Source organism: Pseudophryne corroboree, chromosome 4 (assembly GCF_028390025.1).
Source record: "Pseudophryne corroboree isolate aPseCor3 chromosome 4, aPseCor3.hap2, whole genome shotgun sequence".
Classification (NCBI taxonomy): Eukaryota; Metazoa; Chordata; class Amphibia; order Anura; family Myobatrachidae; genus Pseudophryne; species Pseudophryne corroboree.
The window spans coordinates 59,422,643-59,443,786 of NC_086447.1; the positions used below are offsets into that span (position 1 = coordinate 59,422,643).

At 45.6% G+C, this 21,144-nt stretch overlaps 1 protein-coding gene across 1 annotated transcript in view; it reads right to left on the minus strand.

The window, feature by feature from the left end:
- Positions 1–7,827: 7,827 nt before the first annotated feature.
- Positions 7,828–21,144, minus strand: part of RP1L1 (RP1 like 1) — a 143,722-nt gene continuing 130,405 nt past the window's right edge. Inside the window, exons 3-4 of the mRNA XM_063915083.1 lie at positions 18,880–19,051; positions 7,828–14,178 (exon numbers count right to left, since the gene is read on the minus strand). Of these exons, the coding sequence (XP_063771153.1) occupies positions 8,951–14,178; positions 18,880–19,051 (5,400 nt within the window). The 3' untranslated portion in view covers positions 7,828–8,950. The remainder of the gene's footprint in view (positions 14,179–18,879; positions 19,052–21,144) is intronic.

A 21,144-nucleotide genomic window follows, 5' to 3' on the forward strand; every position in this document is an offset into this window, starting at 1 on the left:
ATTGAGTCGACCGCTAAAGGTCGACATGCACTAGGCCGACAGGGTGTCTAGATCGACAGGGTCATTAGGTCGACGTGTGCAAGGTCGACAGGTCAAAAGGTCAACTTTTTTTTTTACTTTTTTTGTGTCGTTTTCTTCGTAGAGTGACGGGGAACCCCAATTAGTGCACCACATCCCCGCTGCGCTCGGCACAGATTACCGTTCCCATTAGTAGTCCACGTGGATCGTAAAGTATAAAAAAAGGTCAAAAAATTAGAGAGAAACAAAATCGTGAAAAATGCATGTCGACCTTTTGACCTGTCGACCTTGTACATGTCCACCTAATGAACCTGTCGACCTAGTGCACGTCGACCTAATGACCGCAACCCATTCCTAAAGCGGTATGAAGGTCTGGAGTTCAGACCGCAAATAGTAATGCCGTTACGCTGTAAATTAGATGGAAGGCTGAATGACACAAGTTGGTATCGTTACCAGTTCATATAACGAGCGGAGACTCTCAATTCTTATGCAGTCAGTCTCAACGCCCATGAGGTCCCGCTTGGTTGTCGGTTGTGCTTTAATAGATATTCTGGGTAGTTATACCACTGCAGTGTTTTGAGCAAGTCTGGAGGAAGGTGCGCTGTGCGAGCCAACAGGTTTAAATGGACGTCTCCATATCATGGGTGTGATGCTGCACTCCAGCAGTCAGCATTATGTATCGTACTGGTCAGTCACCAGCGCACGCAGCCTCGCTCACCGGTGTTCAGTGGGCGGTCAGGAATCACCGTCAGGCATGCGTCAATCCTCAGTATTTGGAATGTGAGTGTGGAGCAGGCGTAGGCAATAGCTCCAGACCTTCGGCTCTCTGTGTCCTCAACGCGTTTCTCCGCACAAGGGCGGTTTTGTCTTTAGGAATATCAACAACTCCTGTAACTGAATAATTTTATACTCAGCAGTGAATTTGCTTGTACTTTTTATTCATTTTTAGTATCTGTGAATATGTTGTGTGTATTGTTTATTAAAAACAAAATTATAATTCACACTGGATATGCATTATTAATTGCCACTTGTTAATTATGAAGACACCAGTTGAACTTGCCTCTCTGTAAATGAATAATGATGAGGACCAGGTAGAGAAGGCCAACTCAATTTTGCACCAAACACATAACTATCAGCAAGCTTCTAAGAGACACCTCCACCACCCTCTGCAGTATCTAAGGGGTCTATATACTAAACCTTGGAGAGAGATAAAATGGCCGGAGATAAAGGGGTCTATTCATGAAGCAGTGAAAAGCGTAGAGCAATGAGCCAGTGGAGAAGTTGCCCATGGCAACCAATCAGCATTGAAGTAACATTAATCATTTGCATACTATACAACTGAACGGAGCAGCTGATTGGTTACCATGGGCAACTTCTTCACAGACTCACTTCTCCTCACTTTTCAATGCTTCATGAATAGAACCCCAAACTACCAGCCAATCACCTCCTAACTGTCATTTTTCAAACACAGCCTGTAGCATGGCAGTTTGGAATTGATTGGCCGGTACTTTATTTCTCTCCACTTTATCTCCATTCAAGGCTTAGTAAATAGACCCTTTATTGATCTCCGGGCTTATTGCTGGTTGCTATGACATTAATCCACAACCCTCAGCAGCCTCATTCATACGGTGACTGGGAATTCATTCTGCAAGCTGACTGTTCGGGCTCCAAGACATCAGGCGTAATGCGACCTACAATGATACTAGTAAGGGGGAGGAAGACTGAAGGTTTTTTTTAAAGATAATTGCAAGTATATTAATTTGGGAGTATATTTACTAACAAGCAGGCCTGGACTGGCCCACAGCGGTACAGGGGAAACCACCGGTAGGCCCCCCTGCCTGGGGGCCCCTCCTCCTCTAGGGATCAGATTCTAGACTGTGCACTTGAATTATATAATATACATATGTTACCTTATACTGCACAGGATTATGAGGTAGTCTCTACAGTACATTGCTGTCATTAATCTGGCACATTATCATGCATGCACTAGCATTAATTACTATATAAATTATCAAGGAATCCAGGCCAGGTCCTCTATAATGGTTAGCCAAACCTCTGTGGTGGCTAGCCACACCCCCTTTGGAGGCTGGCCACACCTCTAATCATGGGCCCCTACCACTGCATACCCCCGTGGGCCCTTCATGCTTCAGTCCGACACTGCCAACGGGGGGGTGGGGGTAGGTTGTCGTGGCTGTAAACCATTGGCAGCTTTGGAAAACCACCCATTAATAAATATACCCCTTGGTTTCAACTGTGTTTTGTTTAGATGTGAAAAATAACAAAAAGATTGTTCGTGAAAAGTCACACAAAGCGCTGGTGTGGCAATAGCCTACGCTGGAGAAAAAGGATTATGATATAAGATTTCAGGTTTTAGAATGTATGGAGGTTTTCTCTACTGGTAAAACTCATTTAGAAACACATCTCTGTCCTACGTTTTCCTCTATATGAAGTTCCTGGTCATTCATTATTTTTTGCTGTAGCTCAATGTCAACAAAATATTTTGCCAAAGCCGACCTCCTCCGGAGCGCAGTGACTCACAACAACAGGAAGCAATCACAAAGCTGGGTATTAACAATTTTGGTGGGTGATCAAGGTCGTAGCTATAGGAAACACTTAGCACTTCCAATTATGGTGATTGTCACAATCTCTATGCAAGAAGTGAGCCGCCAAACTAGTTTTACTGCTGCCACGTAAGAAACACCAACGGGGCAGACGGTATAATAAAGGTGGTGAAAAATGATGCGCTGCGATTGGGAGATGGATTGATTTAAATGCAAAAAAGATCTCATATGCGTGTTGTGGGAATGTTATGATCATGTCAGATCAAGCGGGTGTGTTCCCAGACACACCGGCGCAGGCATAGGAGCCCCTGGCCAGACAAAGACGCTGCTCTTGCCATAGAGCTGATGGCGCAAACGTTGATGGGGTATGAGAATGTACCAATCGGTATTGCAGCGTGTATTGGCGCTAAAAGTGTGGATATTGAGCCACACAAGGGGAGGAGTTTGTTTGCCACATGCATAAACTCTCAGGCGGGCGGCCCGCCATCAGCTGCTGCTGCTTTGGTTTGTGCCTGCAGCTCAGAATCAGGCCCTTTACTTTTACAACCAAATTCCATTCAGTTGAATGCCTGGAAAGTGATGTGCCCTGTTAAACGTAAGACCCCCTGAATACTGCGTGTGCTAAATGAGTAACTGAGCATCCTGCACACTACAGTTTACCGTCTGGACTGTATAAATGGGCGTCTGACACAAATCAGTTTGAAGATGTCAGGAAAAACAGTAGAAACAAAAAATTGCCTAAAAAGTTTTTGGCAAAATAGACCTAAGCTGATTGGTAAAGTTCTTAGCGCCCAGCAATTCTGACATCAGTTAAGGTGTGAGTAACACAAACACACTGTGACAAAGCCAACTAACTGACTGCAGGTCTCCATGTGTCTGGCCCAAAATGGTTTTGGACCCCAGTCAACATTTGATCGGGATATAGATGCCCTTTTGGGACGAGCAGTAAATACATTTGGATGATGGTCTGACCGTGTGTGCCCTCACTCACCATCCAACCAAGATAATATTCAGTGTCCGAAGTGGCCTTTCTGCCTGATCACCAACCAGTGATATCCTTCTGTGTATGTACGACTGTACGTCTACTGTATGACTGATTCTGACCACTCAGTTTGATCGCTCGGTGGTCAGACATGGCAGTAAGATCACCCTGCATATGGGCACTTTAGCAGAATAGTGGGGTGTGTGTTGTGCACTAGCAGGGCCGGCTCCAGGCCTACTAGCACCCTGTGCGAGAAAATGTAAAAGCGCCCCCTAACCCCTATGCGCGCGCCGAAGGCGCGCGCGCTTCGTGAAAAGTGGGCGTGGCCTCCTGGGAAAGTGGGTGTGGCCTCGTAACTTCATATTATTAAACTATAAATAAATATATTTTTTCACACCCCCTCTATGCACACAATTAGCAGCCTTATGCAGAACAGCCACAGTAGTGTTCCTTACACACAATGTCTCCAGTGTAGTGCCAGCTACACATGACATGCCCCGCAGCAGTGCCAGCTACACATGACATGCCCCTCAACAGTGCCAGCTACACACAATAGACCCCCAGCAGTGCCAGCTACACATGATAGTGTTCACGTTTTAGGGCAGGGTGCTGATCACAAGGAGGGCACATTTTTAAGTAAGGAGGGCAAAATGATGTACATACTGTAATACTTGGTGCTCCTCCACCCACATGCTGAAGCAGGGACAGTGCGCGCCGAAGGCGCGCAGCAAAAATTTAGGGCCGTTGCTTCGTGGGGAAGGTGCATGACCACAGAGTAGTGGCAATTCGCATTACACCACATAGTAGTGCAGCTAATACACATTGCACCAGGTAGAACCTCCTACACACTTTGCGCCAGGCAGAGCACGTTAGACACTTTGCGCCAGGCAGAGCACGATAGACACTTTGCGCCAGGCAGAGCACGATAGACACTTTGCGCCAGGCAGCGCACGATAGACACTTTGCGCCAGGCAGCGCACGATAGACACATTGCCTAGCCACAGATGCCTAGTAGATACACTACATGATATGCCCCCCAGCAGTGCCAGCTACACGTGACATGCCCCCCAGCAATGCCAGCTACACGTGACATACCCCCCAGCAGTGCCAGCTACACGTGACATGCCCCCCAGCAGTGCCAGATACATAAATGGCCACACAGTGCAGATATGCCCCCAGTGCCAGATACATAAATGCCCCCACAATGCCAGATACATAAATGACCACACAATGCCAGATACATAAGTGCCCCCACAGTGCCAGATGCATCAATGACCCCACAGTGCCAGATACATAACTGCCAGATACATAAATGCCCCCAGTGCCACAAAACATAAATGCCCCCACAGTGCCAGATAAATAAATGCCCGCCGTGCCACAAAACATAAAAGCCCCCACAGTGCAGATATGCCCCCACAGTGCCAGATACATAAATGCCCCCAGTGCCAGAAACATAAATGCCCCCACAGTGCAGATATGCCCCCACAGTGCCAGAAAATTAATGCCCCCACAGTGCAGATATGCCCCCACAGTGCCAGAAAAATAATGCCCCCACAGTGCAGATATGCCCCCACAGTGCCAGAAAAATAATGCCCCCACAGTGCAGATATGCCCCCACAGTGCCAGAAAAATAATGCCCCCACAGTGCAGATATGCCCCCACAGTGCCAGAAAAATAATGCCCACAGTGCAGATATGCCCCCACAGTGCCAGAAAAATAATGCCCCCACAGTGCCAGAAAAATAATGCCCCCACAGTGCAGATATGCCCCCACAGTGCCAGAAAAATAATGCCCCCACAGTGCCAGAAACATAATGCCCCCACAGTGCAGATATGCCCCCACAGTGCCAGAAAAATAATGCCCCCACAGTGCAGATATGCCCCCGTGCCAGAAAAATAATGCCCCCACAGTGCAGATATGCCCCCACAGTGCCAGAAAAACAATGCCCCCACAGTGCCAGAAAAATAATGCCCCCACAGTGCAGATATGCCCCCACAGTGCCAGAAAAACAATGCCCCCACAGTGCCAGAAAAATAATGCCCCCACAGTGCAGATATGCCCCCACAGTGCCAGAAAAATAATGCCCCCACAGTGCCAGAAAAATAAACGGCCCCACACAGTGCCAGACAGATTTTAACTTACCTGTCTGTCACTGACACTGCGGTGCTGCTGGGAGCCGGGAATACTGCTGTGGGCGGGCCGCGGACGGAGGAACAAAACTGTGTGCGCGCTATGCACGCTGCGCGGCGCCGGCGTCCAACGTCAGACGCCGGCGCCGCACAGCGCGCTGCATAGCGCGCACACAAGCGGCCGGGAGTCGGAGTCGGACACACAGAGGCTGGCTCCAGGCAGGAAAATGGCGGCCGCAGCGTGCGGCGCCCTGTAAGAGTGGCGCCCCGCGCGGCCGCTCTAGTCGAACATGCCTGGAGCCGGCCCTGTGCACTAGTCACCAGTACAAACCATGCCCACAAAATAAACAAGACACTCTTTTTTATTAGTTTTATTTATAAATGTAGCAGCAACACATTACATTGTCCTGTGACGGCGTTCTCCCTGTTGCTCAAGTCGTGTTGGTTTGTCGGCTCTGATCCATTAAAACATCAATTTGGTTTAAAATATTGTGCTGATGCTCTATAGTGCCCCCCCACCTCTACAAAAACAAAATGCGTCATTCATTTGTACAGACAGTGTTTTACTCTTATTAGTTTACGTACATTCTACATTTCTCTTTGGTGATTCCAGCATTGTGAACACCTTTCCTTTATCATATGAACTGACACGTTTCATCCTAGGGCAAGCCATGAACTGACGCGTTTCATCATAGGGCAATCCATGAACCTACGCGTTTCATATGAACTGATGCGTTTCAACATGGGGCAAGCCATGACACTTTGCATTACATATGTAAACTAGATAAGCCCTGAACAATATATCTATGTATGTTAGTCATGCACGGCTGCCTTTTAGTGACACAACACAATAACATTAAAGTCAATAGAATATTTTAAATTGTTTTCTCGTGTTATACATTAAGTACAAGATGGACTGCTAAATGCAGGTAATGAATAAAGTGCTCGCAGTGAAGCTATTTTAACACTAGAAATACACAGATTGAAAACCCTAGATAAGACCAGTGGATGAGATGTATATTCCTCGCTGCTACGTATGTCTAGGAATTGTGACGTCTGCCTGCTCTAGCACCACTGACGCATTTCACGTCAGACTCTCTTTCAGCCCTGAAGCTTAAATTATAACTGAATCAGTAACACTAAATTGCTGTGGTCAAGCCTTGCAATATAGGTGCTTGTGCGTTATGTGGTACAGTAATTACAACGGAAAATGTACAAAAGCAAGTGAAATAAATACATTTCTTACGGACAACACAAAGAGCTGTGTAATTAGCTTTAAGTAATAAGTAAGTCTTTTGTACAGTGTTTACATAATATATACATTCTAACATTTCTATCATTTATTTTCCGTGTTCCCAGCTTTTTTCACCTTTCTTGTCAAAGTTTCCACAACAGTTAAAGTTTGCATGAACAGGTCAGCAGTTTGTAGATCTCGCACAACATTTGCAGCATACCTGATTCCTCTATGCTTACCAATTGTGAATGTGACATAAGGGGAGATTTATCAAAGCTTGAAGAAAGATAACATGGAGAGAGATAAAGTACCAACTAATCTGCTCCTGTAATTTTTCAACCATAGCCTGTAACATGGCAGCTAGGAGTGCATTGGTTGGTTCTTTGTCTCTTTCCACTGTGGGGGTCATTCCGACCCGATCGCTCGCTGCAGTTTATCGCAGCGCAGCGATTGGGTCGGAATTGCACATGCGCCGGTGCTGCAGTGCGCCGGTGCATGCCGGACGGCTGAAGGCCATCATTTTCCTGCGATCGCCTCTGCCTGCATTGGCCGGAACGCGCCCCCACAACGGCGGCCCAGCCATTATGGGGGCGTGGTCCGGCCAACACAGGCGTGGCCGGACCGTGCGGGGGGCGGGCCACAGCGGCTGCATGATGTCACACGCAGCCACTGTGACCAGGGGCAGCGACGATCAACTCCCGGCCAGCTGCAGGAGCTGCGCTGGCCGGGAGTTACTCAACGATTACAAAAGCATCGCCGCTGTGCGATACTTTTGTAATTGTGCAGGGGGGGGGCGCGGCACTGACATGCGGGGCAGACTAGCCCTGTGCTGAGCGTCCCCCTGCATGTCTGAGTGCCTGATCGTAGCTGTGCTAAATTTAGCACGGCTACGATCAACTTGGAATGACCCCCTATATCTCTACAAGACTACTTGATAAATCTCCTCCCCCAACCCCCCCACCCCCTACCCCATAGGTAGTCACTGCACTAGAAAATTCCTAGTGTGTGGGGTTGCACTGAACAGTGGATCCTGAATGCAGCCTTTCATGGTGAAGTTATCATTCCTTTAAAAGTTATGATTTTCAATTTGCACCCTGTACAGGGGACATTCACATTTTACAGAGAAAAAAAAGGGTATTATTTACTGACACATTTATACATATCAACCAATCAGAAATTTTCTTTTATATTTTGAAAAAACATATTTTTCTTAAATAACAGCTGGTTATAATTGGTTGCCGTGAGTGACAGAACATCTGTACATTAACTCGTGTTGATGGCATGAAGGTGGGATATATATCAAACCTAAAGAGGTCAAGTGGTGAAGTTGCAGCCACTCAGGTTCTACCTATCATCTGCCTAGTACATTCTATAAAATACTAGCTAGAATCCGATTGGTTTCTATTGGCAGCTTCTTCACTTGCAGAAGGTTTGATAAATTTCCCACCTACAGTATGTCCCTCACTTATAACACTACATTGGACAGCAACATAAGCAGTAAAAATAAATACAACTGGCAGGAAAAGTGGATCCATTGGTCTTTATCTGCCTTCATCATTCTATGTTTCCGTTCAGTTGTTCATACATAAATAAAGCTGTATAACAGTTATCCAAACCGATCCCTCAATGTGGGGATGCTAGTTATCTGTGTAGTTACTGTTTCCTACTCAGAGAATGGGAATGACACAATCATGAAACTTGTGTTGCGAACAAATACTTGACAATGAATCTCTGTTGCTAAGTTAACCAGCCAATCACGGATCAACCTACTATTTGGGGTCTGGGAGGCCTTTTACAAATAAGTGTCCAACACTGGTCCAGTAATTCAAAGGTACAAGGTCCAACTTGAGGTCTAAAATCCTGCTGACAACTAAGAACAGACTGCAGGGGTATTCATGGAAATAATGGAGACAAATTGCACCATATGTAACGGTTCTGTGTTTTTTTATGAACAATATTACTCAAATTAGAATGTTTCAACTTCTGCGTTACAGTTAAGTGAAGAGATGCAAAGCTCCAATGCTTCTTAGAAGTCCAAGTCATCTTGGTCAATAATGTCCTCATCCAAATCCTTCTTCGATTTATTGTCACCTTTCTCAAAGCTGCCATTGCTATTTACATGTGCCTGATCAATAGTTTCATTTTTACCTATGCCGACGGGACTTGCACATGGTGTATCCCCATCCTCGTCTTCAGAGGAACTAGCTGGATACATCTGTGACTGTTTGCTACCCGAACTGTTTGACTGTCCATTAGGGGATGTTTTTCCTACGTTATTATTTATTTCATTGCATCCTCTGTCTGCATCCTCGCCATAGCCATTCTGCGTTATTAGAGAGCCCTGGCACAAAGAATACTTCTGTAAGTATGAGCCACTGGTTTCTAAATTATCAGCGTCTCTTTCTTGGACATCTCCCTCAACATTGCTGGTGTTTTCATTGCAATCCTCATCTTCTAAAAACTCATCTGTTGGAACATTAGCTACATCAGTCTTGTTTGGCTCATTGTCAGATTCTGATGTCTCTTTGGTTTCCTTATGATTATCTGCTGACTGTTGGGCGGTGCCTTCAAGTAGTTCTTCAGAACTATTTTCTTGCTCATTTAACTTTTCCTCTTCACACCCTGTTGTAGTTTGATCATCTATTGGACATTCCATGTTCATTTCTTTCACTTCCACCTCATCAGATTTAACACTTTCCACTTCTTCATCTAAACCTTCTGGAGACTTGCCCTCCTCTTCAGGGTTGTTCTCCAATGGTTCTGTTTCCTTTTCATTATTTGTAGCATTACACTGAAAATCATTTGATGCACAAACTTCACATTCATCCACTACTGACCTGTCCTCATGACAATTAAGGTCATTATCATCTCTTGAAATGTCAGATGTTCTTTTCAAGATGTCATCTCCAGTCCCACTGGGGTCTTCTTCACTCTCTGCAGAGCAGTCATTTCCCATTCTGGGTTCAACCTCTCTGCCACAGTCCTCCAGTGAAGGGATGACAGCTCCATCATTTTGATTATTTTGAGGGTCAATATTGTCCCTCTTCATTTTTAAGATCTGTTGAAGGTCAAATGCTTTAATGATAGGAGCATCAGCAACGGCTGCCTGGGGTTTTGCTAATTTGATGGCCCTTTTCTCTTTTATACATTTTTCACATGGGCAGAAATCATCGTTTGGTTGTCCAGTGCTCTCATCTCCAAATGAAGCACTAAAAGTTAGGTCTTCTTCATCCGTTTCACATGAAATGTAATTTGTTCCGCCTTGCATTGACCGCATATGCATTGTTTGTAAGTGTCTTCGTCTTTCCTCTGCTTGCAAAGAAGACTTACGCCTTGCACTTTCTGGGGGTCTCGGCACCTTAGTTCCTGATCTACTTTTTATTCTCTTTAGTTCATTTGAAATACTTCTCTCGATTCTTTGACTCACCTCATTCTTAAGTTCAGCAATCATTTCGTCAAGGTTCTCGTTGTCTTCTAAATTCCACCTGACTTTAAATTCATTCATTGCATCCACGTAGTGAGTCATAAATTCTTTCTCAATTTTTTTCAGCAGTTTCAATACCCAAACTGGGTCAGCATCGTATGTTTGTTTATCAATAATTGGCTCTTTATCCCCATTTGAATCAGATGTTGAATTGGCGCCTGACTGGCACTTTCCAGGAGAATTAATGTAGTTTGTCTCCTGTAAATTGGACTTACTGGATATGGGAACATTTTCAGTGTGGTTATGGATGTTCATGGTATCATGACTACACATCCTGGGTTCGTCTAGGGTTTTTATACACTCATCATTTACATTATTCACTGAATCATTATCGCCATACTCTTTTTTTATATTCATTTGTAAGTCATTGTCACCATTGTCTATCTTCTTCTCATTCATATTTTCATCCATAACACATGATTTGATCTCATCCAAGCAAGCATCAAGGACTTCAGTTGAAGTTTGTTGACCATGACCTTTATCTTGATCTCCAGAAGCAACTGGCTCTTGTCCACAGTATTGTGTATTGCTGGTAGCACATTTGACTTCATGGGTTACTGTGGACAACTTTTCAGCTATCATTGCACTGTCACCTCCACCAGTTAAACTGCCATCACCAGAACCTCCAAAACCACTATTGATATCAACTCCTGAGGAGGAAACTGGAGTTAATTCGTCTTCTCTGATGTAGTTCTTTCCAGAGGTTATGCTTGTTATGCTCTTACTAGTTGGACCCTCTGCCCATAGCGCCTGAAATATGTTCAATAATTCAATGTACTTAGATTTGTTCAAGTCATTTGAGTTCTTTGTGGGGTCAGCAGGACCTTCGTCTAGAAGCTTAAGACTAGCGAGACATGAGATCAATACTTTTGCTGAGTTACTGAGCTTTCTCCCCATGGTTTGTGATAGTTCAGGTAAACTGTTCGACCGGTCAAACTTCGATTCTTGTGAGGGGCATAACAATGCTTTCATTATTTGCACCGAGGTCTGAATACTGTTTGGAAGTGAATTTTTATCCCAGGCAGCCTTTGTAGTAATGGCCCCACTTTTCACATTATTATTATTATTTGTTGTTGTGTTATTTAACACCTCATTTTCATTTTTGTCACAAATATTTGCATCTGGAGTGTTATCTGAGCTGTTAAGGTAGCACACACCATGGGTAATTTCCTCCGTAACTTGGCTGTTATTTTGTATCTCCGCTATTGAATCCTTACTCAACTCTACATCATCTTCTTTATCAACGATTGTCTTTGATGTTTCATTTTCTACTTCTTTACATGCTTTTTTTTGGCATTCATCCACTTCATATTCAACGACCATTGTTTGTGAAGGAATTTTCCTTAGCCACTCATTTACCACTTCCTCTGGGGTCACATTTGGTAATGCAGATGGAATAAGATCGCCACTTATTTTATTGTCTGTATCTAAAGATTCTCCCTTCTGTTTTCTCTTTGAAGAACTGGAGCTGTTTTTACGTTTTTTGTTATTTTGGACTTCCTCCGTGCTGTTGTGTGCGGTTACAGCTTTTTTTGTGTTTTTGCAGGTCTCTGTACTGATCCTCGATGCCAACATTCCCTTTACACCTGGTGTAGATGACCTTGAGCTGTCTGTATTTTCACCATTGGCTATTTTCATTGGGTCACTGCCTATACTAGTATTGGAATATTTAAACTGTGCTGACCTTGGATGTCTGTTGGCTGGTTTTCCTTTTGGCGGAGAAGGACTATAAATACAATTAGTCTCTGAAGTTGTTTGTGTGGTACACCTCTCAGCATCTTGAATGTGGTCATTTTGTTCCACACCTTCTTGTGATGGTTCTCTGGCACTGTCTTTGGATGAGTCCTGGTCGCACATTTCAGGGGAAACTGAAAGTCTGCTCTTTTTTTCAGATATTGATGAAACTCTGGAACTTACACTGAAAACCTTATATTCCTGGCTGCTAACATAGTTGTATTTAGAGTTAAATGACTGGGATTTGCTTGATAACAGTGAAATGGGAAGTCTATCCTGGCCATCATCTTCTGAAGTAGGCGTGGAACAATCTCTCGATTTGTCTGCATGGTGAGTTTTAGTGGGTTCATTGCAATTTTCCTGATGGTTTGGGATTTCTGGATCTTCTTGTGCACAAGGTAAGGCTGATGTAGTTACAGATGACATTGACGAATGGGAACTGTTGGATTGAAAGCTTTGTCCTTGATTTTCTGTATAGGATTTTGTTTTAGATTTAGAGGTAGAGTAGTTTTCCTGCACTCTCTCATTCTCACAAGTATCTATACTTCCATGCTTGTGCAAAAGGCTTTCACTATTTTGCTTTGAAATGGAAGTCAAGCAAGGAGCGATAGATACACCCTGATCATCGTTTTGACTATGAATGTTGGTTTCCTCCTTAGTAGGAGATATGGAATGAGAAGGAGATCCTGTTAGACAGTTATCACAGTCACTGTGACTGGCTCCTAAAGGACCACTTGCTGATATACTTTCATCATCGTTGTGATCGTCAGGCAATTCATTATAATTTGGGCTGTTTTTTAGTTCTGTACATTTGTTACTACAGAGGTCTTCTGAGACTCCCATTTCTGTCGACATGCCTTGGTTGTTCTTCAGTGATGCTGTAGTGCTTAGTTGGTCTTTTTCTTCCTCTTCATTATAGCTGATACTTGACCCAATGCTTTTTTGGTTAGTGCTATTTTGCTTCAGCATTCTCTTCTGGCTCTTTGTAGACCCTAGCGATGACTGTGAAACAACACTTGCTCTTTGACTACAGTTCTCACCATCCACACAAGGTGCAGATGATGTTTCAACAGGCTCTTCAAAGCTACCACTGTGACTTTTCAGGTCATTTTGTTCTTCCCAATTTGGGGATTGTCTTTGCAAGGAAGTTTGACTTTTTAAGCTGGAACATAACTTGTGCTGGCTGTCACCCGTGTTTTTCCGCCCAGTATCTGAAACTGCGTCTACGTTTGATGCTATAGCTGACTGGCCGCTACAACTTGTGCATCGACTAACGGTTGAATATCTAACCATTGTTTCTCCATTTTCAATGGATTCTGAATAATGTGTAGATTTGTGCACAATATGTTCTGTGTACTCTTCAGAAGACATGGTATGGAGACTATCTACAGATGTCTTTTTACCGCACATTAATTTGTGGTGTGAGGACGTGCTTGAAGCAGATGACCGTGTTTGCCATGTGGATCTCTTGACGTAGTCCTCTTGTTGGTTGGCATGCATAGGATTTTTCCAAATATCGTACTCTTGACACTGCATGCCACAGTTGGCACAGTACATGTCATCTAATTCTGCCTCGTTATGTTTCGAGCTGTACGAGTCGGCGTCACATGGATAGAAGGAGTCATCTGTCTCTGAAAAGGTTTCGGGATTCATGCCCTCTGTTTTGCCATTCTCATTGTGCAAGCAAAGCTGCTCGCCCTTTGACTTGCCAAATGTGCTAGACTTCTTTATTTGTGTGGACCACTGCAGGGTTTCTTCGTTGAGCAGGCGAAAACGGACTTTCATCTCCACTGAAAGGCTGCCATCTTTGTTCACGTGAACCCTTTTCTCAATGTCATCGTTCACTATAGAATGCCCTGTATCCTCTGATTTTTCACGTGTACACGTATTTGGATATGAGCCGAATCCGCTGTTTTCCGGCGACATGTTTAAATCATTGGGATAAGATTTTTCTGAGGACAAGGAGAACCTGGTCTTGTTGCTTGATGCTGAGCGAGGGTGGATCACACTCTTTTTGGCTTTGAGTCCAAAATTTGCTGTAAGTCGTCATCATGCCAACAAAGAATAAAAAAGAAAAAAAATCATATAAGATATTAGAATTCATTGAGTGCATGTCTCAGGAGCATTTTCTTTTATCAAGTAAATTCACTAGTGTTTAATGCATGGTCGCATGGGATGCGACTGCAGCCAGATGGGCTTTCACTGACACAGTCACATACCATTGCAACATGCCCTTGTGCATTTTAAGAGGAAATCCATTCTGCACATGGACCGACAACATCCCATGCTGAGACTGCAGTGCCATAGGCATTCTGGAACACATGCAATGGTTGCAAAGGTGCAAAGAACTTCAGGTCACCTCTGAGCATTGTTACCCTGATACCTGCGAGTGCAGAGATCATCTGCGTCAGAGGAACTGTCCACCAGTACCCTTTCCCCAAGACATGCATTGCAGTGTTCTCCATTAGTTGAAGGGGTCACTGGCACGGGGGGGGGGGGGGGGGCTGTTGCCACTGAAGGGGGTGGGGAGGTTTAGGAGGTGTGAGGTTAATTCTGCTGTGAGACTTCCTTTGCCCTGGTGTTTTGGCTAGGGCAAGGATAATTTTTTATCCCCCCCGGCCTTCTGGCTGGGGCTTATTTATTTATTTACCCACGCACGTGTTTTGCACTTTTGGGCACAACACCACCACTTATTTTTGTTTAGTGTGTCACATCACGTTTTTTTGTTCGGGGTTTAGGTGTGACCCTTATGGGCCACCCTCTCCCCTAGTTGCCGAGGCCCTCTCCTTTTGGGGAGGGCCAGAGGCTGTTTTGATCCCCAGGGGGAAGCTTTGGCCAACCTTGGGGATACACGAGGGTCCCTTTGCGCTTCGGCAAGGTGGGACCCACAGTCCCTTTTTCCCCTCAGTAGGCCTTTTGGCTCTGAGGGGCAGGGCTGTAACGGGGCACTTCTCCTTTCAGAGAGGGTCCAAGAACCTACGCCCCCAGCACGTTTGGTCACAGACACTAGGTGATGAAGCCACGCACCTCGGGCTTCAAGTAAAAAAAAAAAAATCAGTTGCCCCCTGGAGAATGGTAGACAAAGCAACAATAAGGACATATGGACAATGGAGGTGGTAGTGGGTAATGATACAAGTAAGAACTATGGACACAGGGGGTGGGGGTAATACCACAAAAATTACATACAGACCCTGTAGGGGTAGGGGGAATGCTACAATTGGGGGGGTCAATTGCTACAGGAAGGTCAGAGGTCATGGGAGAATGTATGAGTCTGCTAGACATGCCCCTAGGGTGGTTCTAGACACCTACTGAGTGGATTTTTCATTCACTAAAATAGCTACATTTGTTTTTCAATTATTATACCTTTTTTAAATAATTAATTAAAAAAACATATCTGTTTAAATCGGGTGGTGGGGGGGGGGCGCAAATGGGGCCCGGAGGTACTGCGAGTGGGGGAGGAGCTGCTGTCCTCCCTTTGGCAGTGGCTCTCCCGGAGACTCGCATAGCCCACAAGGGGCTTGCTGCACTCGCCCCTCCCCGCCGGGATCCCGGCATCGGTATGCTGCTGGGACCCCAGCGTCGGTATGCTGACCGGCGGTCAGGAGACCATCGGTCAGCCATACAACACCCGGACTTAGGACACTGCAGTAAAAGGATTTTTTCCCCCCTATCTGCAGCACAGAGACTTGCTGCAGATGCAGTGGCATACCCTCCAACTGCACCTTTTTGGCAGGTACAGAACCTTTTTTTATGGTCTGTACCGATTTTTGGCTCTCCAAACTTCCATTGAAAGTATAGGAAAAGGGACGTGGCCACGCCACTTTACCTGTGACCACGCCACATTACCTGTGACCACGCCCCCTTTTCGAATAGCGATTTTTATGTGTAAATTTTGGAGGGTATGTTGCGGCAGATGCAGTGGGCCTATTTTGGGGTGTGGACCTGGAGCTGCAGCTCCATCAGCCCCATTGTTAATCCTGCTCTGGGAACACACAGCAGCCAAAATGCAGAGCCTCCCATTGGATGTAACCTGTGTGGGAGGGCGTTTCCCGCCCAATCAGCTATGGACTGGGTGTGATAGACCTGCTGCTAACCCAATGAGAGCTCCTAGCCACTCCCAGCATTATCCACACAGTCACAGAGTGATAGATCTGGGCTATTATATAGGAGATTGATTATAATACATTCCCGGGAGTATCATTGATATTCTATGATTGTATTGTTTTGTTAAATACACATTTATATGTGCTTTTAGATTTAATTTAGTATACTATTTTGATACTCTATTTTTGCCATTATTGGTGATGTCAGCTACCCTAGTGGGAACTGAGGTCGGTGGAGCCGCAGCAGAGTTCCGTGCGACTCAGAACAATACGGGTGCTTGTGGCTGACGTGCGGAATTCCTGTAACGTTGTGCACTATTCGGCATCAGGCCCTTAGCTGCAAGCTATTCTGCAACATTTCTTACAAGATGCTCAGAAATCAAAGTAGCTGAATATATTTAGAGAACGAGGAACCTCACGTCCTTTCTCCTCCATCCGAGTTCTCACGGCAGTCTCTGCCTCTCTCCTGGACACACTAACTTTGAAGTGTGCTACTACAAGCTCACTCACGCCCGACATCAAACAGTGTTTCAGGGCCTCTGGATTAGCCGAAGATGGTAAAGCCACAGGGATAAACAGTAAGGCATGGTGCTTCTGTGTAAACCTTCCCTTCCTGAGCTCCCAGAATTAACATATCAATGTTCCAGATCTGTTTATGTAGCAGCCAGTTTTATTGCAGAGTAATACGACGTGATAATAGCACTTTAATGAACTGCAACTTTTGTTATTGGCCAGACAAGCAGGTGCTTTTCCTAGTCATCGTGCATATATTTGGAGTTCTGTATATAATTAATTTAAAGGTAGGTATGATGACTGCGCGATTATCAGAAAGTTTGTTCTACGTGTACTAACTAATAACTGGATTAAATCGTTTCATGACATCAAACGTGAACGACAGACATATAAAAGTGTTGGTTTCACAGTCTAAGTTTCACCGTCTTCCCAGCGGCTGCCAGTACGATGGAGACAGTAAAATGTATTGCATCTTATAGAGACTGACTGACACTTAGGGGGTAATTCAGAGCTGATTGCAGCAGCAAAGTTGTTATAAGTTGGGCAAAACCATGGCCCTCATTCCGAGTTGTTCGCTCGCTAGCTGCTTTTAGCAGCATTGCACACGCTAGGCCGCCGCCCTCTGGGAGTGTATCTTAGCTTAGCAGAATAGCGAACGAAAGATTAGCAGAATTGCTACTAAATATTTTCTTGCAGTTTCTGAGTAGCTCCAGACCTACTCGCAGATCGCGATCAGCTCAGTCCGTTTAGTTCCTGGTTTGACGTCACAAACACGCCCTGCGTTCGGCCAGCCACTCCCCCGTTTCTCCAGACACTCCTGCGTTTTTCCCTGACACGCCTGCGTTTTTTAGCACACTCCCGGAAAACGCTCAGTTACCACCCAGTAACGCCCCTTTCCTGTCAATCACTCACCGATCAGCAGTGCGACTGAAAAGCGCAGCACGCACAACAGCAAAACTGCTAAGTTTGTAGTTAAATAACTAAGCGCATGCGCGCTGCGTACCATGCGCATGCGCATTTAGCAACAAATCGCAGCATAGCGAAAATCGGCAACGAGCGAACAACTCGGAATGACCACCCATGTGCACTGCAGGTGTGGCAATAACATGTGCAGAGAGAGTTAGAGTTGGGTGGGTTAGATTGATTTTGTGCAGGGTAAATACTGGCTGCTTTATTTTTACACTGCAATTTAGATTTCAGTTTGAACACACCCCACCCAAATCTAACTCTCTCTGCACATGTTACATCTGCCTCACCTGCAGTGCACATGGGGGGTCATTCCAACCCGATAGCTCGCTGCAGTTTGTCGCAGCGATCGGGTCGGAACTGCGCATGCGCCGGCGTGGCCGGACCATTGGGGGGGGGGGGGCCGTGGCGGCTGCGTGACGTCTCACGCAGCCGCTGCAGCCAGTGGCAGTGACAATCAACTCCCAGCCGCAGGAGCTGCGCTGGCTGGGAGTTACTCCACAAATACAAAAGCATTGCCGCTGTGCGATGCTTTTGTATTTGTGCGGGGGGGGGGGGGTGGACTGACATGCGGGGCGGACTAGCCCTGTGCTGGGCATCCCCCCGCATGTCAGGGAAGATGATCGTAGCTGTGCTAAATTTAGCCCAGCTACGATCAACTCGGAATGACCCCCATGGTTTTTCCCAACTGCTAACAAATTTAGTGCTGCGATCAACTCTGAATTACCCCCATAGTGCAGCATAAAACACTTTTACAGCGAGTTCCTATCAGAATCGGACGCTCAGCTAGGGTTCTTCTTATCTTTTACAAAACAGATATAAACATGATCAACTTACAAAGCTAAACCTTTGAACATAATATGCCACAAACCCAACGTGCCAGGCCATGCCAACAAACACACACTGAAAACATGGACTGCTGTGGGTAGGTGACCCTTTCTTTGCCAAGGTAAGAAAGAAAGGCGACACTATATCACCCATGGGGCCAGATGTACTAAGCCTTAAAAAGTGATATTTGAGTTTGTCAATATTTGTTGAAACTCTTGCAAAACGCATCGGGGTGCAAAATCCCACCTTTCTGTAAAATGAGGCCCAGCACTACATATCCTTCTACTGGATTCATTCATCTTCATTGCCTAGATACAATTAACTTACCATTTTTCTTATTGTCCAAGACCTCAGTGTTATTGCTTTGATAAGATCGGAGACCCGGCAGCTTCTCCGTAATACTTTTATGCATATTTTCTGTTTGCAGCGACTTAAAGGGCTCCCGTCCCACACACAGGAGGATGCTGGGAGACTGGAGAACCGCCTGGATGTTTTCCAACTGTCATATTCAGAAACAAAAAGCAAATATGTGACTTTTATTACATGAGGACACAATAATATCGCTCTGGCAGATGGTCATCACTGGATTCAGAATTTATGATAGCACAGAAAATAACAGTATTCTATGTTTATGTAAAACATTGCAGAAAAATAACAATTACATATCCAGATGTTGGTGCGTTATATACACCTGGTTTGCAACCTCTGTGGATCTATATTTCCCTGCTTACTGCATGTTGGACTGGAAATTGCACTTCCACGCAGAATTTAATCTCCCGGTGTTTCTGACTTGGACCTATACTTACCATAAAATGCTTTTCAAAGCCACCACATCTTCAGTGGTCTGAGCCGCTGGCTTTAAAGGGGCAATTATATTCAATACAAAACATGCGTGGTTTTGGTGTATTGCATTGTGCATTGCCCACAAATCCAGAAGGGAAACAGCTGAAGATGCAGCAGCTTTGTAATGCTCTATATAGTAAATTTAGCCCATACTTACAAGTTCTGGATAAAAGAGAAAAGGGAAACCGCTACAATAGCTTTAAGCAGTATAAGAGCAAAGCTGTTTTAATTTGACATTATGCAGGGCATAAATAAACCTCCATTGAGTTCAAACATTCGCGCACGCAGGGGGGGTTTCCGAGTACCTGGAAACCCCCCTGCACACCAATATATTGCCGCAACTGACCGATTTTCATTCTTGCTTTTTATTTATCTCACAGAGGAGCAGACACTGGTAGCGTCACACGGGGAACTGCAGCGTGCATTCCCCAGCTCCCACTCAGACAGGCTGCACCCCATACCCATGACGGAGCACTGATCGCGGCGTGTGCTCACTCACATGCTGGGTGGTGCAGGCGCGCGCTGGGCGGTGTGCCTTTGTGCTGGATTTCCGGGGTACTTTCTGTTTACCCTTCTCTCCTTACTAGTAGCCGCGGCCTCTGTCCGCCAGCACCGCGACTGCTACCACTGTGACCCGCTGTCATGTAGTGACAGCGCTGCAGCCACACTTAGAGCACTGAACTCAGAGGGCACAGGAGGCAAGGTCTGGAGACCTCAGTTAATTGGGTTGTGCAGCAGCAGCGGTGCTGTGGAGCATGTATGGTTACAGCTGCACAGTCCTTACTTTCCTCACTGGTTACTCCTCCCCCAACAGCGCGGTGGAAGCATGCTGCATTGCTGCAGGACCTGCTCCTACTCTATGAAGGCCATTCATGCTGTGTGACTGGAAGCAGTGAGCAAGCTGGTAAGTATCGTGGCCCTGTGGCACACACTGAAAATGGGGATTATTTTATTGTCTACAGTAGCTAATGCGGCCTTGCAGATTTTATTCCTCTGTGTCGCTTATTGATCCCCTATTAGTCCCTTGTCTCTCTCTGTCTCTCCAATATCTCACTCTACCCCTCCCCCGTCTCACTCTCTATTCCCCACATCTCGCTCTCTATCCCCATGTCTCTCTCACCCAAACATCTCTCGTTCTCCCGCCACTGCTACTCCCAGCCTGCCCCCTTCTCTGCTCTACTACTCCCATCCTTCCTTATGACTACTATACTGAACTTGCCCCCTGCATCCCACTACTACTCCCATCCTTCCTTTTGACTACTATACCGAACTTGCCCCCTCCATCCCACTACTACTCCCATCCTTCCTTATGACTACTATACCGAACTTGCCCCCTGCATCCCACTACTACTCCCATCCTTCCTTATGACTACTATACCGAACTTGCCCCCTGCATCCCACTACTACTCCCATCCTTCCTTATGACTACTATACCGAACTTGCCCACTGCATCCCACTACTACTCCCATCCTTCCTTTTGACTACTATACCGAACTTGCCCCCTCCATCCCACTACTACTCCCATCCTTCCTTATGACTACTATACCGAACTTGCCCCCTGCATCCCACTACTACTCCCATCCTTCCTTATGACTACTATACCGAACTTGCCCCCTGCATCCCACTACTACTCCCATCCTTCCTTATGACTACTATACTGAACTTGCCCACTGCATCCCACTACTACTCCCATCCTTCCTTTTGACTACTATACCGAACTTGCCCCCTCCATCCCACTACTACTCCCAT